Genomic DNA, 24,579 nt, shown 5'->3' on the forward strand with positions numbered 1-24,579 from the left:
TGTAAAAGAAAAATTCTACCCACCTATCACTGTGTGATGATGTGCTTGGAAAGAGTCACCTCAATGAAGGACTTACACATGTCAGAGACAGGATGAAAGACGGACACTACACAAGCACACATGCACACCCATTCTGTCCAGGGAGGTCAAGCAAGAAAGTAGTCAGGGCAGAAAGCAGCAAAGACACATCTACTTCAAATGTTACTGATTTCCCAGATTCTTGGGATATGCTTTCATCTTTTTATGTAAAAGATTAAACCATCAACCAGAGACCGAAACCGAGGCCAAATAAGAAAACCCATCTGTCCACATGCAGCCAAGGCCATCAGAATCAAGACTGCAGTGAATCCTCCTTGAGTCTAAAAATTGCCCACGACCAGTTTAAAGCACCAGAACCTTAGTCAGTTTCCACCTTTTAAAACCCCAAGGATGAAAAAGCACAAATGATCACTTCATGCATTTTATTGATAGTCTATATTTTAAGTCTGCAGTATGACATCGTACATAGGGAAAAAGCTTCTTCCTAAAAGATAGCTATTAATAATCAAACCAGATTTCATGACTGACCTTTCAAGGTCTCTTTCTGCATTAAACAAGGTAAATTTTAGCAGGTGTAAAGCGCTGTACAAAAAGTTGGGTACATTCTCAAAATTCAACACAGGGTTTCCCAACCAAGTTTGCTGGATCAGATACCGGAGAAGGGTGTTTCTTTCAGGTGCAAATGGTAAGGAAACGAGAAAGCAGACAAAGCAAGCCAAGCAAATTCACTTCCCTTGGTGCTCCTCTGTTGCCTTTTCAAAGTGTCTCCTGGAGGTCAGGCCCTGGTATGACAATCACTCCAGTCTTTTGACAGCATGCACACATGTGCTTCATGTTCAAAGACTTAAGCGCAGCCCTCTTCAAATCCTTTCTTATGGGCTTTACAGAGCTTTCCAGGATTGCTGCCCAGTTCTGCACAGGAACCCAAGTAAACATCTATTCCAAAGCAGCTTTTCCATATAACCAGGCCAACTGCGTACCTACTCCACTGGACACTTCACAGGGCCCTATACCTTTAAAAGCAGCACCAGGGACAAATGGAACTAGCAAGAGGTAAAATCCAACGCTGGATACTTTAAACATGTAGAAACCAATCTGTTAAAAAATGTTAGTAACAGGGCACTGAACAGAGTTAAGGCTGGGCAGCTAGCTGGCTTGCCTCTAACTTGCAACTGGAAACAATCTTGAGAATGAGAACTAAGACAGACCTTGAAACAAGGCACAGTGGTATGTATGACAGGGTTCACTTTCACTGCGCATCTCTAGCTGCTTTCCCAAATGATTATAAAGCAGCTGTGGGACTTCAGTAAACAAATCCTTGCTGGGTTGGGGTGACACATAACTATAATCCCAGTCATCAGGAGGATCACTAATTCCAGGCCAGCCTGGGCTACAAAACAAGACCCTCTCAAAATACCCAAAGCAAATTGTCCCATGTATCTCACTGTAATTTTGAGTGGTTGGTAACCTTTTTAAGATTTGAATCCAGACATCTACATGGACATGAAAAAAAAATCATAAACCTGATACTTAAAAAAAAACAAAAAACAAAAACCCCGGTAGTTCTATTCTAAGCTGTGGGCTTTTAGATACAAACTATGGCGACTTACAGGAGGCCACTTCCTGGAGTGTTGGATAGTATTTTAGAAATGTTCCAATGAAGGTGAATTTGAGTGCTAAGTACCTGCATTCCTAACATTCAAGAAAGAGGCAGAGGCACAAGGACTGCCACAAATCTAAAGCCAGCCTGGTCCACAGAGTTCCAGGCCAGCTGTGAGCACACAGCAAGATCTTACCTCAAGAAAGGTAACTCAATGCTAAAAAATTTAAAGGGTGGCTATTGATTGAGCTCACAACTGTTTTTATTAAACTGAACTTAAAAATATTCTTTCCCCAGATCTTGCACTTTAACTTCCCATGATACATCAACATACACTTAAAAAAATTTTTTAGAAGAACCATTTACTAGTTAACTCAATAACAACACTGTTACTGTGCATTAGACATATTGAACTGTACTAAAGGGGAAAAAGAAACACCTTCACATGTGCCTTCTCCACCTCGTTACACAGGTATAGAAAGAATACTTCCAGAGAGTGAAAAATCTTAGATTAGCCAAGAATCTAAGTGCCCTGCAACATGGCTTCCAGGTACTGTATATTTTTGGTTAAGACGTGTGACACGGAAGCCAGTAAGAAAAAACATTAAATCAGCTAAGGCAGATTACAAATTATTTCCTTTCACAAAAGAACTATCCTCCATCTGTTAAAAAAAAAGTCAACCACAAGGTGCCACTGTATTCTAGCAAACTGTCAGAAATGGCCTTTAACAGTCATTTTGTAACATAGACCTCTTTATCACATGGTTATCTGGAGACTCATTCATAGAAGCAGGTGGTTAAATACAAAATGTGCTAAATGCTAACCCTTCATAACTATAAGACATTGATAAAAGCAGAGAATACTTGGAACAGAAACAAAGTTTTCCCAGGAGAAAAAAAAACAAAAACAAAAACAAAGCAAAATATTGCTTAAGGTAACAGAGCAAACCAGTTCCCTAGCTTGGATGGAGTCTAACAACTGTGCCCTAGAGACCGAGCATCTCCTGGCACTAACCTTTTGTTATCAAACTGACAATTACCTGTTCCAACACTAGCATGTGAGCCTTCTCCCTCTCCCCACCAAAGCCACCTCCATTTATATGGAGGTCAGGGCAGTGCAACTAACATGTTCTTTTTCAGAGAAAATGTTCCAAATTCCCACCACAGCTTATTCTGCATGGTTACTACAAACAGCCTGCCATTCTTAACATGTTAAATTTTGTTTTCAGCACTAATAAATCTCAACATTGTAAGCTGTGTGGAATAAAATAAAACACTGCAAACCTTTACACTAGTAAGTGGATTAAAACAATTAAAAATTCAAGGAAAATCAGGCTTTAGTACTTTCCCCTATGCTTTGAACAATGTAATCCCCCAACATTACTGCATGAAGTTCAAAGTAGGTCTTAAACACAGAACCTTTCTGTAATAAAGAAAAAGTGCGAAGATCCAAAACGAAATGTAAAGTCTTTCGCAAGAAAATGTTCCCTCAAGAATAGGCATTTGGACACTGGTGAGGAAACCAAGATTCCTGTTCTTCATTGCACACCTGACACCTACACCAACAACCTCATCTTTAACAGCTGCAACTAGTAATATAGAATAGCTGTGGACACCAAAATAAAAAAAGCAACTCCCACTAAAAATACTTGTATCCATTCTAGACAGCCCAATGTCTACGAGTGCTTCTTGAAATAGTCCACATGCAGATCAAACAAGGCTAGAAATGTAAAGACTGACTTCCAGTGTTTTTGAATAGCTTCAACATCTACATTCATAACCAGTATCCTGATTGAGTTCCCTCTAACTTCAATACTTCAGAGATGAGTAATACATTTGGGGAGGTTAGGGAGGTGCCTGCTGTCCATCACTGTGTTTAGAATGTGCTGCAGCTGTTTTTGAGCTATAGAAAATGAATCCCTCTACAATGGAACATTTTATCAAGAGGAAAACGGGATGTATTTTTACTTAACCAGGACTATCCTGCAGATCCGAAAACCAGGGAAAGGTGACAAGGAGGCTCACAAATATAAAGGAACCCTGACTTTTACATGGACAATTCTTTTTAAAAAGATAAAAATGTATTACATAAGCGCCATAAACAGTGAAATATGCTTCTATTAAAAAAAATAAGTGAAGCTTTGTTTGGACATTATTTCCTTGCAAGAGCAGTACATATCCTTTGTAAACAACTACGATATTTACAATTTACTTTCCTTAATACTTAGGTAGGACTGAAAGCCAGAAGAAAACATGAAAGAATGTACTTTGAAATAATCTTTACTGCTAAGGCAATATCAGTGAGGGTAAGCAGGTAATTCCTAAAGCAGATTTGTGTAAAACATTTTCTAGAGTACTGGACTAACCTGGGTAGTTAGCTCATTTGGTTAAAGACCAAGATTGTATATGCTCAATCCAGGTCTCTTCTGGCCTGTTAGCTTTCCCCAGAGAGAAACATTTTACAGATCTGCTCCACAGCCAAACTAATCTTAACCCCAATCAGCCTCAAAAAAAAAAAAAAAACCCACCTGAGGCAAGAGTACTGGGGTTATCACAATCTATTCTTCCTACAAAACAACAATAAAGTGCGTGTTCACAGATATGAGACAGCCACCTTATCTTCAAATACGGCAACACAATTAAAATTTGAATCTCAAATAACCCAACATGACTTCCTTTCAATAAAAAATAAAAATCTCTTAATTCACAACAGGTCTTTGTGGCCCATTAGATCTGCTAGACATAAGAGTGAAATAAGCAACTAAGTGTGCACTGGTACCTTAGAAGGTCTCAAACAAGCAAATCCGAGACATTTCCAATAGCACACACATCTGTACCAACTGAAAACCTTACTTTAAAATTGGCTTAAGTCTCTTTCCTCTACTTGTTTTTGAGGAGCAGATTGTAAAGACATCAATTTAACTTGTACTAGGTAGTAGTGGCTTCTTTTTCAAACACCCAAGAAAGCTCTGCCAAATGTACTCATCTTCTGCTTCATCTATTCAAACAGAACAGTGGGTCGGGCTGCTGTGGCTCTCACTGTAGGAATCCAGTTCACGTCTGTATTACTTACTGTCTTCATGAATATGGTCCATTCTTCAGGGCCGTTTTCTTCACCATCATGTATCACTTCCTGCCTAAATCCAAGTTAAAATACATGCTCTCCATTGGTCTTCAATGCAGCTGGGTTCTGCACGGTCCTTTCCTTTTCATGTCACAGTAGCTGTTCACAAATACACTAAATATAGATATGTTCTGCTCTTGACATCTACACACTTACAAAAGCAGCTTCGTACTTTGTTTGGTGTGTTTGTTTTACTATGCTGGCTCACAAAAAAGCAGTTCTCATTTCTAAGCATGGTACTTTACAATTTTGAATGCATTAATACAACAGTGCATTGGAAAAGTACTGAGCCTCTACAAAATAGCTTTACATTTTTAAACAAATGAATGTGATTTTTTTCACTTACACAAGCATAGGCTTTTTAATATTTCCACAAGATAAATATCTCAATTAAACTCTAAATTCGCTCTATTGTGTGCCACAGTGATGGGCTTAGGACAGTTAATACATTTAAAAGATCCTAACTGTTTAGTGTTATTTACACTGATATGTCCATCATCACCTACTCTGGAAGGTGAACAAACAATATTCAGAATGTGAATGAATTTGTGTCAATAACTGGGAATGGTATAGTTTTAGTTAATCACTTTCAAAACAAAGAATGGAACTTAGTCTTGAGTGGGGACTTTCTTCATGCCTCTCTTATGGCCTGGGAAACTTTCAAAAGAGGTCAATGGGATATAGAATATAGAAAGGAGCCACTGCTAAGGCGGCCCTTAAGACAACAAAGGAAAAACTGACAAGTGGACATGGGTAAATTATCAGTAACAGGTTAGCAATTCATCTGGTACCGAAATCAAATGTTTAAGTCCTAAAATGTTGTTTTTAAAATATTCTTTCCATCCTGAAAGAGAAACTAGAGAAAAGGCATGATACCCTAAGAAAGCAATGACTCAATTCAGCTTGTGACTTTATATTTTAAGCACCACTCAAAAAAAAAAGTGGACATAAAGCAGGTGATTTGTTTGCCCATCACTATTCCAGCTACACAGCTCAGAGTTCTGGTCTCATCACACAACACTTTCTCTGTTCCCAGAAGATAAGACTGCCCTGCGACAAATGGGACAGGTGGAATTCTCAGACAACCAGCGGTCGATGCAGTGGACGTGGTACTCATGGGAGCAAGGTAGTTTACGAAGTTTGTTGCCTTCTGTGTATTCTGTAATGCAAACACTACACGTTTTCAATGCATCATTTTCACCAAAGCTTCTCATTGCCAAGTTATCGATCTGTTCTTTAGTGAGTCCTCTAGGTTGGTCTTCATCATCTTCATTTAAAAGAAAAAACTGAGCCAGACTAAGGAATGGCAGAGAGCCACTTTCATCAAATGTGACTGGGGCCCTATGTCGACCATCTCTTCTGGATGGGCCAGACGAGCCTCCTTCACTACTGCCTTCGAACATCTCTGAGCTACTCTCGGAACTTTCACCACTTGAACTGGGGCTAGGACTTGAGCTGGAACTGGAACCAGAGCTGTTACCGCCACCAGAGCTCCCTCTTCCATTCCGTGACTCTACTCTCTCCACATTTCGGCTGGAGACTGAGGCACTAGGCTCTGAATCACTGTCACTGTACATAAAGTAGCTTAGCTCACCAAAGCCTGTCATTATCTGCCTTAACATGGTTTGAATTGCAACAGATGTAGTTTCACTTAATCCAGTATTTAAGATTCTGCGAATAGGAATCCTGATAGTACTCACATAGGTTCTCACACCTGCACGTTCAGAACGGGAAAAGGTACGCCTAAAACCTCCACGTTCACTTTCATAAGTAACTGTGTTGTTCGGAGCCTGAGATCTTGATCGAGTTCTGCTAGCTATACTATCTCTCTGCCGGTATTCTCCAGGACGAACTCTTCTTACTTGAAGATCAAGAACTATGGTTGGAGGTCTTTGGCCAGATCCTGAGGATTCACTATTGCTACCTGTGTCTGAAGAGCTTGTCCCCTGAGAGGGGTTTCTTGATCCAGAAGCTGCAAAAAGACCTCTACCTAACAACTCCGGTCCAGATATCTGCTGTCTCAGGGTCACATGGTGCCGGGTTCTAGAACTTCCTTCAGGCTCGTTTTCCGAAGACTGCTCCAAGGTCGGAGCTCTTCGTGGAATTTCACTTGTTGGCTGCAGAGGGGACCTGCTTCTTTCAGCTCTTGCTCTGGTTCTCCGATGCTCTGGGCTCCGGCTTCTTGCCCTCCTCTGAGCTCTGGTGGTCGGCACTTCTGTTACTGCTTCAGCTGAATTGCGCTCCGCTCGAGAAGGTCTGGCCGATGCTGATTCAGATGCAGAATTTTCCATTTGCCTTTGGCTGCTGCTCTCCATGTTTTCTACACTAAGACGCCTAGTGGATGGTTCACTTTCATTCTCGGAAGTTTGGCTTCCATTGTTACGGTTAACATTTATCTCTAAACTGAATCTGAAATCACCGCTGTTTGGATTAGTCCGGCTCACTGCTCTCCAGGACTGGTTTCCTCTCTGACCACTTCTTGTTGTATTTCCAGTCTGTCTGACTGAGTTAAGCCAATCTATTATAGAATCACTGTTGGTCACATCATCTGAAGACTCTCCAGCTGTTTAAAACAAAGAAGGGGAAGGGGAGAGAAAGGAACTACACGATTAGGACACTCATGGGATGCACATAAACATTAAAGAATTGTGCAACTCGGAACAAATTTTACAAATTTACATTGAAAAGAGAAAGCTAAAAGACACTTAAGCGTCAGCAGTTCTCAACCTGTGGGTTATGACCCCTTTGGGGGGCTCAAACAACCCTTTCATGGCTTTCATGGATGTCAACTAAGACCATCTGCAGATCAGATATTTACATTATGATTCATAACAGTAGCAAATTACAGCTTTGAAGTAGCAATGAAATAATTTTATGGTTGGGGGTCACCACAACTTGAACTGTATTAAAGGGTCACATCATTGGGAAGGTTGAGAGCCACTGCTCTAGAAGATGCTGAGGCTGTGGGAAGGCATGAATTTTCCAGGCCACTGTCTAAACAAAATCAAACTACATCATCATAGTCGGGGGTGGGGGTTGGGGGAGTGTTGGGGTTTTGGTCCAATTATATTTCTACCAAATTTTCATCAGTTTTAGCTGTCTTTGATACCACGAAGTTGTTTTAAAATGTAAGAATATTTATTACAGCCAGAGCAAAACTATAAACAAGGCTAACAGTTTATAATTACTTGAATATTTGTCAATTATCAAGATTTTCAATTTCTATAAAACTAAAGACTATTATTAAATGAACAGTCTGAACCTAGAGTAATTTACACTTCCATCATAGCTCCTAGGTTCCTGCAGAGAAGCACCATTCCCCAGCATACTTGCTCTCTGATACTAACAGCAAACTCTCATCAGCTGTGCCACCAAACATGTCTCCAGTCATTGCTAACAGCCCCCAGGAGGAACAAACACCCAACTGAAAGGTGCTGGGCTAACAACAGCATTTCCTTTTGCTGATAAAGCCACATTCATAAATAAGGAATGAGTAGGAGAACATTTCAACGGATGTAGAAAACCAAGGGGAGGAAACTCAACTTAAATAGGTGACTTTCACTGTTGCTCAATTAACAAACAATCCAAAGGTGAGGCAGACACAGCAGTGTCACCCTCCTCCCCAAATAGCAAGAGCATGACATTTCTCTTTTTATGAGTACTTAGCACCAGATTAATTTGTGGCATTTCTGGATAATCTTTGGTTGAAATTCACTATTCGAAAGTTCCTATGTTTCCAACCCCGACCCACCTCCCCAAACAAAATGTACCTCTATTTTCATCGGGGCTCTGTGGTGGTGGACCCTCTTTAATTTGTTGTAGTCTTCTGAGCAACTCTTCCTCAGTACTTTCACCTGAAAGTTGAACATGTGTTGCAAAATTACAAATTAAGAACAGCAGGTCAGTTTCTGTCTTTTCCACACCCCCCCCAATGATTCTTTTTAAAGAAGGGTCCATACAAGATGACCTCAAACTCAAGAACCTCCTGTGCAATTGGGATTACAGGCAAGTGCCACCATGTCCTGTCAGGCTTTGTGATCTGCACTTTAAACTGTTTTGCCAGAAAGCAGGGTAACTGAATAACAGCAGGGCCAGAAGTGCAGTTAAGACATTCTAATTAAAGTTTAGTACTGTTTGCTCAAAAAGCTCCGCCTAAGCCTTGCTAAAACCCTAACATCTGAAAATGAATGAAAGTGATTACTTACTCTAACTCTCCTTTCTCCCCTCCCTTCCCCCCTTCTCTCCACGTGGCCATGACTGGTCTCCCTCTTTCTACCTTCTCTCTGCATTTCTACAATAAAGCTCTAAAATCATTGAGAGAGAGAGAGAGAGAGAGAGAGAATGAATATGAATGAAATCGTCCACAGGTTAGTGGAAATAGTCAGTTGTAACTAGGATCAAATGAGACCATACCTCAGTGAAATTATAACTAAGGACAAGCTGTTTACCCACAGCTAACTCTGTAGGGTTGCAGGTGGGACACATTCAGAGAATAAGATGAGATGACAAAATGAGTCGATGAGTCTATCCTCGACACCAAAGGCCCATTGGTTATTTTGTACCCAGATGCATAGCTAGCTAAACTGTTCACCTCAATTCTTATTTGATCCATTTCACTAAAGATTTATAATTCAAAAATCACAAACATCTCTGACAGGAATACTCTAATTATGAACCAGGCAATAAATATAGTAGCAGCCGGGCGTGGTGGCGCACGCCTTTAATCCCAGCACTTGGGAGGCAGAGGCAGGTGGATTTCTGAGTTCAAGGCCAGCCTGGTCTACAAAGTGAGTTCCAGGACAGCTAAGGCTACACAGAGAAACCCTGTCTCGAAAGACCTAAATAAATAAATAAATAAATAAAGTAGCAACTGCCATTTTGCATCTCCTGTATTAGTAACTTTTCATTAAGTAAAGAAACATTATAAAACAAGCTGTTTCTTTAAAAACCCAGCAACATATATATATATATATATATATATATATATATCACATATTACATGCAGCTTACCTGGGGTGCCCAGCAAATTGTTGTCTCTCATAAGTCTATAATCTTCTTCACTGAGATTATTCACAAATTGATAGAAAGCCTCTTCCCGATCCAAGCGATCCATTTGACTTCTGCGCTGAGCTGCAGACTGGTCACTTCCTTTATCGTTAGAATCTGAGTTCTCCATCTTGGTGATCAAGTGGAAAATTATCTAAAAAGCAAAAAGACCAAATTGAAAACAGACGCCATTATGCATTGCGTACCTTTATTTACTTGGAAACTACAATGCAGGAATAGATGTGAACTTTAAGAAAAACAAATAAATTAAATATAACAAAACTTTGGGAAAGCACTGGTAAGGTAGCAACCATAGTGTTTGTTTGGGCCTAATTCAGTAATGTGGCCTATTTTTATCTTCTTTGTAATCTAAAAATGGCTTTTTACATGGTAGGAAGTGAACCTAGGGCCTTCCTTGAATACGTCCCACCATGAGGATACACATCCAGCTCCTGGGTTTGATAGTTATTTCAGCCAGGGAAGTCTGTGTGGTCCAGTCAACTCAAACACGGTTCTCCGGCCTAAGCCTCTTAAGTGCTGGGCTTATAGACATGTGCCATAATGCTTGGCTATTTTCACATTCTCAAAAATGTTTGCCGTGTATGAAAAATAGGAAATACACACCAGTATCCCTAGTCTTAGTGAAGCACAGCCATGCATGCTTGTGTTATGGGTGAAATGAGCAACTGGGACAGACTGTAAGTGGGTCCCTCACTACTTTGCACCGCTGCTCTCTGCACTTCCAGTTACCTCAATGCACTTGCAACTTGATATGATTTCAAGTATGGCATGTGTATCATCCTGTGACTTTTTAAAAACATGCAAGTATAGACTCTTTGCAGTAACTGAGAAACACATTTGAACAACACATATAAAAAGCACAGCAGAGGCTACCTACTTTTTTTTTTAAAAGATTTATTTATTATTTTATGTAAATACACTGTAGCTGTCTTCACACACTCCAGAAGAGGGCGTCAGACCTCGTTACGGATGGTTGTGAGCCACCATGTGGTTGCTGGGATTTGAATTCTGGACCTTCGGAAGAGCAGTCGGTGCTCTTACCCACTGAGCCATCTCACCAGCCCGGCTACCTACTTTTAACCGCATTAGATGACCAAGGTTGCACTTTGGCAGATACTATCAGTACGCTAAAGTAGTATAAAATTAGACTAAAATATTTGTCAAAATGGTCCCAATTCAAGAAAAAAAATCTATGCTCTGCTAATTAGAAAACCCAAGGTGAAAGATCTCGTCTAAAACATTTCATTAAAAAAATACATTGTACTTTTATTTAGCTGTTAAAAATGGAAATTTACAGGTCAGTGGATGAAGCTAGAAAAACAACCTGAGTAAGATAACTCAGACTCCAAGAAAAATAATGTTTTCTCTTATATGTGGACACTATTTTCTAAGTCCTTGAGAGGCATGTTGCCGTTCATATAAGCAGAGGTTAGGTATCAGCAAGCAGCTGGGGAGGGGTTCATGTGCCTCTGGTTTCCAACAGAGAGAAAGGGGTGGAGCTGCATGAGTGGGAAGGATCACAGAAGTTGCCAAGGGAAACCATGGTCAATATATTGCATAAAAAACCCTTTGGTTTCTTCCTTTCCTTTCCTTTTTTCTTCTTCTTTTTTTTTTTTTTCTGAGGCAAGGTTTCTTTCTCTGTGTAGCCCTGGCTGTCCTGGAACAGAGAGATCTGCCTGCTTTTGCTGGGATTAAATGCATATACCACCACCATCCAGCCAAAACCTTTTTTTTTTTCAATTAAAAAAAAAAGCAAAAATGAAAGCTTATTCAAGTTTCCAAATGGCTCAATTTTTTTTCTGAGCAAAGAAAGCCATTTTATCAATGGTAAAAAAAAAATTGTTTAAGAGCAGAAATGTGTACATAGGAAATTAATTTATTAGCCCTATGCTTTTATTTACTATAGTTATATAAAAACTGAGGAACTAGATAGAATGCCATTGACCATGCAAGTCAATCTTCATGGCCTAGCTTTCTGAATGGTAGGATTAGAGGTGATTTAAAGTGGTAAAAATATATGGAGTAGGAAAAAAACTGGTTGGACTATTTAGTTTTATCAAAACTCAAGATGTTTTAAAGCCTCTGGTCACTCATTTTATTTTCAACAAATACTTAGAAGAAAATATGAATCCATCATGTTACTGAACCAGTAGTGTCAATATAAACCTCATTCTTGTGGCTTTAATCATCTTTAGTTGTATGGATTTGTTTTTGTCAAAAAATTTTTCTTTTCTTTGAGAGGATTTCACTATATAGCCTTGGCTGTCCTAGAACTCACTCTGTAGACCAGTGCAGGCTCAGACTTAAGAGATCTGCCATCTGAGTTCTGGGATTCTTTCAGAAATCTACCAAGTTGTTTTTGTTTTGAAGAGAGGATTTCACTTTGTAGCCTATGCTGGACTTGAACTCATGGCAATCAATTCTCCTGCTTCATTTGAGCCACAGGTTTAACCTTGGCTAGATTTTATTGTAATTTATAGAACTTGGGTCAAAGATCATTTCTTTTTCCTTAATGAAGATGACCTCAATTCCTTCAAAATACAAATGGCTTAAGGAATTAGGTTTGGCTATAACTTGATAATGTCTCTTAATGGCAAGAGGACATGCAAAACTTGAAAGAAATGCTGGTACAACAGGCTATCAAAGACAGGGGAGCTCTACTCCTTTGATGTTTACCAGATCTCTGAGCTCCAACTACACTTCCAAAATCAAAAATAAACTTCATTGCTGGGGCAACTGTTTGGTGGTTAAGAGTACTGGCTCCTGCAGGACAGTGGTGGCACACACCCTTAAATCCCAGCACTCAGATGGCAGAGATGGGCAGATCTCCGAGAGTTCAAGGTCAGACTGGTCTACTGAGCGAATTTTAAGATAGGACAACCAAAGCTACACAGAGAAACCCTGCCTCAAACCATGCCCCTTGTCCAAACAAACAAAGAGCACTGGCTGCTCTAGCAGAGGATACAAGTTCTGTAATTACCAGCATGATAGCTCACAACCACCTGTAACTCCATCTCTAGGGGATCTGGCACTCTCTTCTTGGCCTCCAGATACTAACCAATCATTTGGTGCACACACATGCATGTAGGCCAGAAAAAAAAACCCAAAAGCCCAAAAACCATATGAAGCACACACATATATATAATATATTTTATATATACATATTAAAAATAAGTAAATCTCAAAATAAAAGTCATACAGCATATAACCAAACTTCTATTTGGCCTTGAAGGGGAAATAGTAACTCAATGATACCCTAAAAGTTATACTTGGGAATTGAATCTTTAGGAGATGACTATGCACCATTAAAAAATCAAGCCCATGGATTACTAAAGAGCTGGTACATGCAAGTGAAAAGGCATTTTCAAGGTGTAAAATGCACAACCCCTGCCCCCAAATCTATGAATAATACAAAACTAAAGATGACATGTTAAAAAAAAATCTCATTTCAAGTCACTCACAGTGGACAAACATTTACAAGTGGTCACTGAGGTATACTGACTTCAGACTTGAGAACATTGCCCTAAATAGAATGACCATCTTCTCACTGGTTAACTTGTATTAGGTAGCAATGTAATAAACTATTATTATTATACATTGAGATTAATCAGCAACAACTTTATCAGGCCAATCATAGCAGCACAAACTTGTAATCCCAGATACTTAGGATACTGAAGACAAAAGGTTTTTTTTTTTCTTTTTTTTTTTCCAAGACAGGGTTTCTCTGTGTGGCCCTGGCTGTCCTGGAACTCACTCTGTAGACCAGGCTGGCCTCAAACTCAGAAATCCACCTGCCTCTGCCTCCCAAGTGCTGGGATTAAAGGCGTGCGCCACCACTGCCCAGCGACAAATGATGTTTTGGATATATTTTTAAGACAGGGTTTAATGGATCACAAAAGCTGACCCCAAACTCTGGATCACTGACTTCATGATCCAAGTATTGTAGACACAGGTGTGTGCTACCATGCCTGGCTCTGAGAACAGAGGAGTTTGAATACCTGGCTAACCTGGGCAACACAGTAATACCCCACCCCCACCCCCAAAAGAACCAAAACCAAAACCAAGTAACCGCAACAAAACCAACAGAAACAAGAAAAAGGGAGGAGTGACCCTTCTGTAATTTTAGCTTCTCTTTCACCTAAGGTTCCCATGCTGAAATCCTAACTGTCAAAGTTATAGTATTAGGAAGTAAGGATTAGTACATCCTTCTTGGAGAAACCTTTAAGAGAGCTACCTTGGCATTTTCTTTAATGGGACTACAGTGAGAACCATGAAGTCAACCCTCATCAGACATCAAGACCAGGTCTTGATTCTGACTACCCTGTTTCATGAGCTCTTAAGTTTCTGTTGTTTATAACATATGCAGCTTAGGACGTCCTATTATAGTAACCCAAACCAACAATGACAGTATGAAAATAAATCTGTGCCGGAGAGTACTATAATTTACCCTCCTCCACATACACATGTAACAATATACCAGCATCTTCATAAATCAGTCCTGAAGGAAAAAACAAAACCTCCTCAGTATAGTAGCTCACATCTACAATCGTTGGAAGACCAAGCAAGGCAAGAGTTCAAAGCCAGCTCAAGATACAAGGACTATCTCTAAAAAATAAAATCACAACCCTATTCCAGACTTTAAAAAGCACAAAGAGGCCTGCTCTTATTAAATGTTGCCCAGTTACTTACTTGAGGCTAAACAGTGTAGGAATAGTCACTCAGATTCCATTCTACTTCCCATAAACCACTGTTCTCTAAACCATCCTTTCACTGTTTAAGTCAATAAGATGAGCATGAAAGGAGGCAGAGGTGTTTTCAGTTTCCTAGCTCATTACTAAGTTTCATTTGTATAGACATTTCTGACAAGTGTTTTAATAACTTGTTACTATGGAAGGACCAGGACAGAGTGAACAGTCATAAAAGTACATGGGCCAAGAAGGCTAAATACACATAAAAAACCCACACACACTGCCATTTTTCTTACAAGTAACACGAATTGGCATTGGTAATGGTAGCAGCAACTGCTTTTTTTTTTTTAAACACAGAAAAACACAAAGGGAAAGAAAACAGAACCCCCAAGCCATAATTTCCTAAAGAAAACCACCGGGGCTAGAGAGATGGCTCAATGGTTAAGAGCACTGACTGCTCTTCCAGAGGTCCTGAGTTCAATTCCCAGCAACCACATGGTGGCTCACAACCATCTGTAATGAGATCTGATGCCCTCTCCTGGTGTGTCTGAAGACAGCTACAGTGTATATATATATATATATATAATCTTTAAAAAAAAAGAAGAGGGGCTGGTGAGATGGCTCAGTGGGTAAGAGCACCTGACTGTTCTTCCGAAGGTCCAAGGTTCAAAATCCCAGCAACCACATGGTGGCTCACAACCACCCGTAATGAGATCTGATGCCCTCTTCTGGTGTGTCTGAAGACAGCTACAGTGTACTTACATATAATAAATAAATAAATCTTTAAAAAAAAAAAAAGAAAAGAAAACCACCACTAATGTTTAATTAACATTCTTAAAGCAGTCAAAATTCCAGACACTAAAGTTAGGAAGAAATCTACTTGTGACAAATCAGTAAACAATTCTGAAGATAACGTCCAGGTGAATAGGTTTTAAAAATAAAAGAAGGCAAAAATATCATTTGAAGGACATGAACCTAAGATAAAACTCACATGCCAAAAACAGTGGCAGTCTTAAGAACAGCTTCAAGGAGATTAAACCTGGAAGAAGCAGAAACCTTTAGAAAAAAAATGGAGATTTAAAAAATACTATCTAAACTCAATGGGTTGGCATACACATAATCCAAGCACTCAAGAGGCAGAGGTACACATATCTCTGTGAGTTCGAGGCCAGCCTGGTTTACATAGGCCAGTCAGGATAGTACAGTTGAGTTCTCAGTAGACAATGAAGATAGGCTAAAATAAAAATGAAAAATACACTAGATCAAAGGTAACAAGGCTAAAAAATACAACAGAAAAAAAGAGAAGGCACTGCAGTGCACATCTTTAATCCTGGCACTCAGGAGGTAGAGTCAGAGGCAGATGGATATAAGTGAATTCAAGGCCAGTCTGGTCTACACACTAAGTTGCAGTCTAGCTTGATACTATAAAAGACTGCATTTTTAAAAAAGGAGGAGAGAGGAAGAAGGAAGAAACAGAAAGACACCTTCAAATAGAAAGGTGTAAAGCAAAGGACACCCAGTGTCAAACTAGAGCCAAGAATTAACAAAAACAGGAAAGCCAATAATTCTTTCTTTTTATAACAAAACTGCTCCCAAATGGAGATGTTTATCAGCACCTTAAAGCAAGCAAACTACCTAAATCTATAGTCATATTGTGTAGAAGTTAATAAAAAACAGAGTGAATTCAAAAGACCCTCTGCACTAAAATGTCATTAAGTACAGGTATGTATGTCTGGGAAAATGGTAATATTGAGCTGTATGTTCCAATGACACAAAATTCTACCGCCTTCTTGGTAAGGTCACAAAACAGAATAAAAGACCAGCTCAATTTCTTTTTACGTCCATGACGTACTGTTCTATAGTCCCCCTACATATTCGAAAAACTCTCCATATATTTCTGCAGCATATTTCTTATTCCAACTTCAAGCAAACTAGCAAGGCCTTGCTAAATAGAACAGTGTTTGCTAAGGCAGTGGCTTCCATCAGAAGTTTGTTGCTTTAGTTATTTTGGGAACAAGGAGAATAATTAAATAATTAAATCTGACTTAATTCATTCCCCACTTCTTCCCTAACTCTCCATCCATCTGCTTTAATTTTGCATTGGCTAAGAGATTTCAGCACTGAGAAGGGACATCCACCTGTGGGGAAAGCCATAATGATGAGTTACATCTCAGGTTCCAGAACCTGAGGTACCTGCTTAAACATTTTGAAAGAAAAGGAAATTCTGAATGCAAGCAGTGGTCTCAATATCAGGTAAAGGAGTCCTGTCTTGGCTGTAGCATGTGAAAAATGGTAATAAAGCCAAGTCACAATTGTTTGAGTGGTGGAAAATAACATTTTAAAGGTAAAGATGTGTTGCAGACGTTAGGAAACCATGATCTTCAACTAACTAAAAGCCAGAATTTTCACCACTGTAGTATAAAATAATCAGCAAAAAATGTTGATAGCCTTTAAGACATATATGATGAAAGGAATTATGATATATTTCCAGTTAAACTAGTAACAGGGAAAAAGAGCATAGTGCTCAGTGGCAGAGTACTTGTCTCACGTGTGATGCCCTGGTTTGCTACTGTGAGCTGAGGGAGGAGACAAGGCCTACACATCCTTGGAATCCTTCCACATAACCAGAGAGGGTCTTTATTCTATCACCTCATTCTCAAGGCTTAATATTCATAACATAGATCATACACTTGTATATATAAGTAGCTTCAGACATTTTAAAACAGTACTTTCCTCAAAAGATTACCAATACAAGTCAACTGTAGAAAAAAATCCAACTACTCTTAAAGCACTTAGCTCTTTTACCTACCTCTGATTATAAAATATAAAAACAGATCTTTTAAAACAATTGTCCACTTAGTCCTGACAACAGTCCCAATAAGTAGGAAACATGCCTCAATTTCACGCTTTCACAAGTGAGAAGCTAAGAACAGGAAGGAATGGTTGTGTGAAAACGCCATGGATAGTGACTGGTCAGCAATTAAATACAGGTCTACTGATTCCAAAGGCAATCAAGCTTTCACTAAATGACTACTGCCTCCCTGCACACCCCACAGTGTATGCTTTAAAATATAGTCCTTAAATCCCAATAGGCATAACTACTGAATCTCACACCATGTGCTTCTTTTAAACCAAGCCTTGTATAAAAGCTTTCAATCATGGGGAAAAAGTTTTTGTAGTGCTGAGGATTAAACCTAGGGCCTTACATATGCAAGACAAGCACCCTAGCACAATGAGCTGCATCCTTAGCATTCTGAGGCATTTTGACTGTTAACCTCCTGCCTCAGCCTCCCAGGTAGAGGGATTACACTCCCATGTCATAAAGCCCACTAGCAAAACAGCTTTCAATTGATACTCACTCTTCTACTGAGTTATAAACCCAGCCCACAAAACATTGTTTCCTGGCATAAACAGCTGAATTTTTTTCTTTTCTGCTCTGCTTTTGGAGGGCCATGGTCTCACTATGGAGCGTAGGTCCATGTTACCATGCTGGCTCTGTAATTTTCTGACAGTTCTGGAAATGGCTTATGCATATCAGCCAAACACTCTACCACTGAGCAGTACAGCTCAGCTAACATCCTACTTCTTAGGCTTTATTATTTTTATCAATAAAGCATAAGTTCAATAATACTAACACCAAAAAGAAAAACCACCTGTTCATTTAACCATAGTCAAGTATGGTGATGGACACATTTATCCCAGCACTTAAGACAGGCAGATCTGGGCTGGCGAGATGGCTCAGTGGTTAAGAGCGCCGACTGCTCTTCTGAAGGTCCCGAGTTCAAATCCCAGCAACCACATGGTGGCTCACAACCATCCATAACGAAATCTGATGCCCTCTTCTGGAGTGTCTGAAGACAGCTACAGTGTACTTACATATAATAAATAAATAAATCTTTAAAAAAAAAAAAAAAAAAAAAAAAAAAAAGACAGGCAGATCTGAGTCTGAGCACAGCATAGGTTTATATAGTAAAACCTTGTCTCAGAAGTTCAAGGCCTGTCTGTGCTACAGTTAGATCCAGGGTAGCTTAAGCAATTTCATGAAACATGAATATAAAATAAAACAGGGTATTTGGACTACAAATCAGTAGTAGAGCACTTACCTGGTATGTGTAAGGCTTTAGTTTCAACCCCCAGGTTTGTAAAAATATACAAAGTTAAATCAAATGATCTACTAGATTTGAAGTCGGGATAAAAGGTACCATTATGTACAAAGATATAATGTTAAGAATTTTTCTTAGTCATGTGGTGGTGTTATATGCCTTCAATCTCAGCACTTAGGAGCCAGAGTTCAAGGCCAGATTGGTATACATAGTGAGTGCCAGGACTGTGGGGGCTACTCAGAGAAACCCTGTTTCAAAAAAAAAAAGGAATTTTCCTTTGTAGAATGTTGAAATTTCATTAAATATATAATATATGCAAGTAGATGGATGGGGAGCTGTGCTTGTCTGTCATCTCTCACTTTTAAAAACACAAAGCATTATTAAAAAAAAAAACAGGGCATAGTGCAACATACCTTTAATTCCAGCACTCAGGAGGCAGAAGTAGACAGAATTCGAGTTCTAGGCTAGACAGTGCTAAACTATCAATAACAAAAAGCAAAACCAAAACAATGGCAGAGGGGATAGAGATGGCTCCTTAGTTTAGAGTACTTGTTCCTCTTACACAAGACCTGATTTGATTCCCAGCACTACATAATGGCTCACTACATCAGTAACTTTGGTTCCAGGGGATCGACATCCTCCCTTGGCCACATAGGCAACAGACACACATACGATGCATATATGCACATATAGGTAAAATACTTAATACAAATACATTGAATTGAAAAAAAACAGAACAGAGTTGTGTTACTGCATTTATTTATGGGAAGATTCTGCTCACCATGCACACAATTTGTTCATAAATTTCCAGCAGCATGCTAGCAGCATATATAGTGCACTCAACACTCGTAAGACACCATATTAAGGAGAGATTACCTATTACCCAAACAGTAATGCACACTTAGCTTTTCTTGTCATTTCCTATCTTTACCTCTTGAAAGGGTAGTTGAGAAATCCAAAACAGATTCGGCAATGTCCCTCATGCCCAAGCTCTTTGCAGAGGAGTACTAGACTTATAGTCCACAATTCCACCTACAAGTCTCTAAAACAATTGAAATAACTACAGAGTAAATATAATAAAGGACAAAACTGCGCTATGCTACCAATGTATAGGATCAGGTTAGTGGGAAGCCACTCTGATGACACTCCATCTCCAGCTGACAGCAGTCAGTAACCACAGTACTACTTCAAGATTGAAGAGTCCTTATCAAGCTGGGCCTCTGAAACACTCCTGTTAATTCTAGCAGTGTAAAAGCCCAAGGTAGGAAGATCAGGAGTTCAAGGATGGCCTGGGCTACACAACAAATCTTATCAAAAAGCAAAGCAAAGCAAAACAAAACAAAACAAAAATATTTTCCCAAAATACTCAGAAGATGAGACAGGAAGATTTCCATGAGGTTGTTATATAATTAGCTCCAGGACAGCTTGTACTACAGAAGAAACCTTGCCTTAAAAAAAATTAAAAATAGGGGGCTGGCGAGATGGCTCAGTGGGTTAAGAGCACTGACTGCTCTTCGAAAGTCCTGAATTCAAATCCCAGCAACCACATGGTGGCTCACAACCATCGTAATGGGATCTGACGCCCTCTTCTGGTAAGTCTGAAGACAGCTACAGTGTACTGAATATAACAAATAATCTTTAAAAAATAAAAATAAATAAAAAAAAAACACAGCCAAAAAAGGACTGGCCTATCACCTATACCAACAAATTCATTTTAGTTGAGGAAAACAAGTCTTTAAGATCAAACATGATAACTCTATCCTTCCTGAGGTACTGTTGCTACACAGAAATCATGTGTGGGCCTTTAACCCTGACTCATACACTAATAAGAACCTTTTATACCTGCACCTAAGTTATCATCAAACTAGTATATCTCCCTAACCAGAAAGAATCATTCCCATCAGACTCCTTTAGACTGCCACAGGTCACAAACAGTAATCTATAGATGTGCAGTTATTACCATTAACCTACCTTAAGCACATGCAGACAGACAATTATGCTGCTGTCTACTACAGATATTTGTTCCACACATCTATTGGTGCTGCTGTAATTAATGGAATAAAAATCTCAAGTTTAATATGAGAAAATCTAGAGTGAAATTGACAATTACAAATTTCAGGTGGAAAATACTATGTTCAAAACCATATACACCCATAAACAAGATAACCATCTTTGAAAAACACCTCAGTTAACTGAAGGAGGAAAGATGAACTGCTTTATATACTATCTAGGAAATATCCCTATTCAAAGGTGAAATAAATGATGAAGGAAAAAACAATGCAACTATTACTGTCTGAGCATTGGTTATCAAAACTTCAAAGTACTGTATTAACTGGGCCCCAAGGATTTAGAAATCTCCATGTTAGATAAGTATACCTACAAAACAGAATGGCCTCTTCCTAGACAGTGACTTCAAAGTCCAGAACCTTATTTATTTATTTTTTTTACTTTTTTATGTTACCCACTCTAGAGTAAATCAAAGGAACAGGATGCTAGTCCAAGAGGTAGTTCTATTTCCCAGTCCTTTAGGATTATGGAAAAAGTACATGGAATGCAATTTTATAAATGCAAATGCTCCACTCGTCTCCTCTTCCTGAAAGCCTTATTACAATGTTAATCAACTGAAAAATATCAGCCTAACTTTTTTTTTTTTCTGGTTTTTCGAGACAGTTTCTTTGTGTAGCCCTGGCTGTCCTGGAACTCACTCTGTAGACCAGGTTGGCCTTGAACTCAGAAATCCTCCTGCCTCTGCCTCCTAAGTGCTGGGATTAAAGATGCGTGCCACCACTGCCCAGCTCAGCCTATCATTTCTAAAGAATTTGTTATTAAGCTGTTTCTTTAAAAAGACTCCTGATTATTTTTTTTTGAAACAAGATTTTACTATCTTGTCTGGAATTCACTATCTAGATCTGGTGGGCTCAAGTTGTGATGATCTTCCTGTGTCTGGTCCTCCAACTGTCAGGATTCCAGATGTGGGCCACCATGGCACTGACTTTTCTTTTAAGTAAATTTCTCAACTTACACCAAGAATATTACTAGATGAAATAGAAACTCTATAGCAAACCACCCAAATAGTGTATACTGGTTGATAACTCTCCCCTCTCACCTGATCCACTGAGGCAAATTACTTTAGAATTTATAGTTTTCGGATACAAGATAACTTACAGATTATCGCTTTTAATTTCCACTAGCTTTCTGGTAACTGGAGAACCAACAGGTATAGAGGTGAGTTTGGTGCCTTCAGTGTTGAGACAGACCTGAGATAAAATAAGTGCTTCAAAACCATAACCAGTTGGCTTAGGACAATCTAAGTTTGCATTTGCTTTCTTATTAAGTGTACTGGTTAGCACAAGTAATTTATATATTTATCTTACAATGTTAATAATAATGAAAAAATTAATTCCAATTAGAGTAATACATACCAACATGACTTCTTGAATCTTGAAGAGGAAAAGAAAATTATGGCACAGAAAGTAACACATATTCTATTGCTATTTCATTTATTCACTGAACATTTAAAAACAACTTCTTATACCCAGGTCTCTAACAACATCTTAAAAACAGCATACTTTTTTCTTTCTTTCAGCGCACACCTCTAATCTTAGCACTCAGGAGGCAGACCAAGTGGATCTCTAAGTTCCAGGCCTGCCGATCTATAGAACTAGTTCCAGGATTACAAAGAGAGACTGTCTTGAAAAAGAGCATGATAGATAGATAGATAGATAGATAGACAGACAGGCAGGCAGACAGATGCCACAGATAAAGCACTTTCAGGTACTGAAAAGGTACCCTTTGAATTCACAGTAGAAAGTACCCATTATGAATAGCCAACACCAATGAATCCATCCAACCACATGACTGTAGAATAGAACGTATATTTGTAAAATGCATTCTATTATTATAAATCACCAGGAGACAACACAAAAATAATTACCTGTCTTTTAGGACATAGTATTGAAATCCAATAAACTGGATTTTAGTCTTCTTCACTCAGCTCTAGAAAAAAAAAAGCATTCATTATTCTTCCTATTACAAAATCCGTATTTTCTTTGAAATACAACAAATTCTTAAAAACACATTTTGGTTATATATATCATAACCCAACCTAACTTAATGTTAGTATTAGTATATTTGGACAACCAAGGTCAGAAGGAACCAGGAGTTAGATAAAAGATTTCCTTTAAAGGCCAAGAGGCAATCTACCTTTTAATATTAGCTTGTTTAAAATAGGCTTTTCCTTATCAGACTAATAATTATTTTCAAGTTCTACGAGCCACTTTCAAGAACTTATTTGGCATACCACAGTAGCCTAAGGCAGAAATTAAAATAATAAAAATCATCAGGACATTTTAAGCTAAGAGATATTTGTGACCTTTTCAGCATGATTGTTTGCCCTTAAATAGTTATCTTAAAGGGTGCTTGGGTTGGTCCTTTTAGATCCTTAACCTGTATTTCAGAAACTGATTTGAGGAAAAGGTGGACCTGTAATTGTGCCTGCCTCCTAATTATAAAGAATCAAAGAAATGATTAGGACTACACTTCCTATTCTTTCTGTCTTCAATCATTCAAACGCACGGTGGCTAATTACAAGTCAAGAAATGTAAGCAACTTATTTCTAGGAAAAAAAAACATATATACAGTGGGGCCTGCCAGGAGCCCATGAGAATCTGATATAAAATCCCTTTCCCCTCCAAAAGAGGAAAAAAATGACCTAAATAACTAGTCTCCTAGGCCTCAGATGCCAAACGAACCTGTGGAATAAGTATGGTGAAACTGTCCAGGAAAAGAACGTGGCTGTCTCCTCCATCTTGAAATTAATCAGCAGAAGGGGGAAAGGGACTGAGTATTCAGGAAGCAGAAGCCCAACCGGTTAATACTAGTTACTAAGCTATGGCGTACGTGGCAGGTACCGCCCGCCCGCAGAAGCAGAGACCCTTAGGGGTTTTTTTCTGAGTGGGGGAGGGGTAGGGCTGCTGGCAGATCACACGGAAATTAACTTGAAAATAGTCTGGCTCAATTCCCACACTTACCAGGGAAAACAACCCGCAACGTCTTTTCCCTCCGTTTTTTTAATTTTTTTTTTCTTGTGAGGAGGAAAACCCTTCTAGTAAAATCTGGCCAAGGATACACTTAGGGCTAAAGGTGCAGGGAAGCAAACCACGTTTGTCTCCGATCCTCCCGGAAGACTGTCACCGTAGCCCCAGAGGTTAACAAACTGGTCATGCCCTACAGAAGCGTTCAAAATGAGGCTCTGCGAATCCTGTGAAAATCTGAAGGTTCAAGAGTTCCCAACATCCGAATTAAGAGCACCTCCACCCCACTTCCCCAAACCCTAGCCCGATACGCAACGCGGGGCGACGACGATGGGGGGTGGGGGGAACCTCTTAGTAAGAAGCACTGGAGCCATCCTCACGCCTGAGGCCCGGAGTCCAGGATCGCCTCCCCGGCGTTCGTTCTTAGCTCGGGAGGGCCGGGCCCCGACTCCACGGCCTGGGAGAGGAAGTCCTGCCCGACTCCTTCCCCTTCTTCCACGAGCGGGGCCGACACACGCCACCCAACTAAAATGGCAGCGGCGACTACGCCACGGAGCCCCCCACAGCCGGGAGCCCAGGTCCGGAGGCCGTAGTGGGTGTCTCGGCCGCGGCTGGCCAACTCGGGCCATTTTGAGGGCCGCGGCCCCTGCCTGCCTCCAGTCCGACATCCCATTTCTCGGGGTGCCCGTACCTTCACTTACACGGTGTTTCGGCCAGGAGGGAACTCAACTGGGCTCCGCCGCCGCCACTGGGACCTCCGCTGCGCTACTGTGCTGCCGCTGCCGCCGCGTTCTAACCCGCCTCTAAACCCGGGCAAGAGACCCGCCTCTAGAACAGCGCCAGCTCGGAGACGTAGCTCAATCAGCCATTATCTTCCCCATTGTTACCTAGCACTGACAGGAAATGACTGCCCACAACAGGAAGT

The 24,579-nt window shown here is 39.8% G+C and overlaps 1 protein-coding gene across 8 annotated transcripts; it reads right to left on the reverse strand.

The window, feature by feature from the left end:
• Positions 1-445: 445 nt before the first annotated feature.
• On the reverse strand, positions 446-24,579 carry Rlim (ring finger protein, LIM domain interacting). 8 transcript variants are annotated; one of them, XM_030251269.1, is made up of 7 exons: positions 24,346-24,579; positions 22,556-22,617; positions 21,787-21,878; positions 20,593-20,665; positions 9,774-9,963; positions 8,534-8,617; positions 448-7,326 (listed from the first exon to the last, which is right to left on the reverse strand). In XM_030251269.1, the coding sequence occupies exons 5-7, from the start codon at positions 9,937-9,939 to the stop codon at positions 5,774-5,776; spliced, it is 1,803 nt and encodes a 600-aa protein (XP_030107129.1). In that variant the 5' UTR covers positions 9,940-9,963; positions 20,593-20,665; positions 21,787-21,878; positions 22,556-22,617; positions 24,346-24,579; the 3' UTR covers positions 448-5,773. The 8 variants fall into 8 exon arrangements, with proteins under 8 accessions (NP_001345134.1, NP_035406.3, XP_030107129.1 ...); XM_011247552.2 differs by lacking the exon at positions 20,593-20,665 and having other exon boundaries at positions 24,356-24,579; XM_011247551.2 differs by lacking the exon at positions 20,593-20,665.

This window comes from Mus musculus, chromosome X (assembly GCF_000001635.26).
Source record: "Mus musculus strain C57BL/6J chromosome X, GRCm38.p6 C57BL/6J".
In the NCBI taxonomy this organism is placed as follows: domain Eukaryota; kingdom Metazoa; phylum Chordata; class Mammalia; order Rodentia; family Muridae; genus Mus; species Mus musculus.

Coding starts and splice junctions, on each gene's coding strand:
- Rlim (NM_001358205.1), bottom strand. CDS start 9,939: ATGGAGAACTCAGATTCTAACGATAAAGGAAGTGACCAGTCTGCAGCT. Junction 8,618..9,773: donor CAATTTGCTGGGCACCCCAG/GTAAGCTGCATG, acceptor TTCAACTTTCAG/GTGAAAGTACTGAGGAAGAG. Junction 7,327..8,533: donor GAGCCCCGATGAAAATAGAG/GTACATTTTGTT, acceptor TGTTTTAAACAG/CTGGAGAGTCTTCAGATGAT.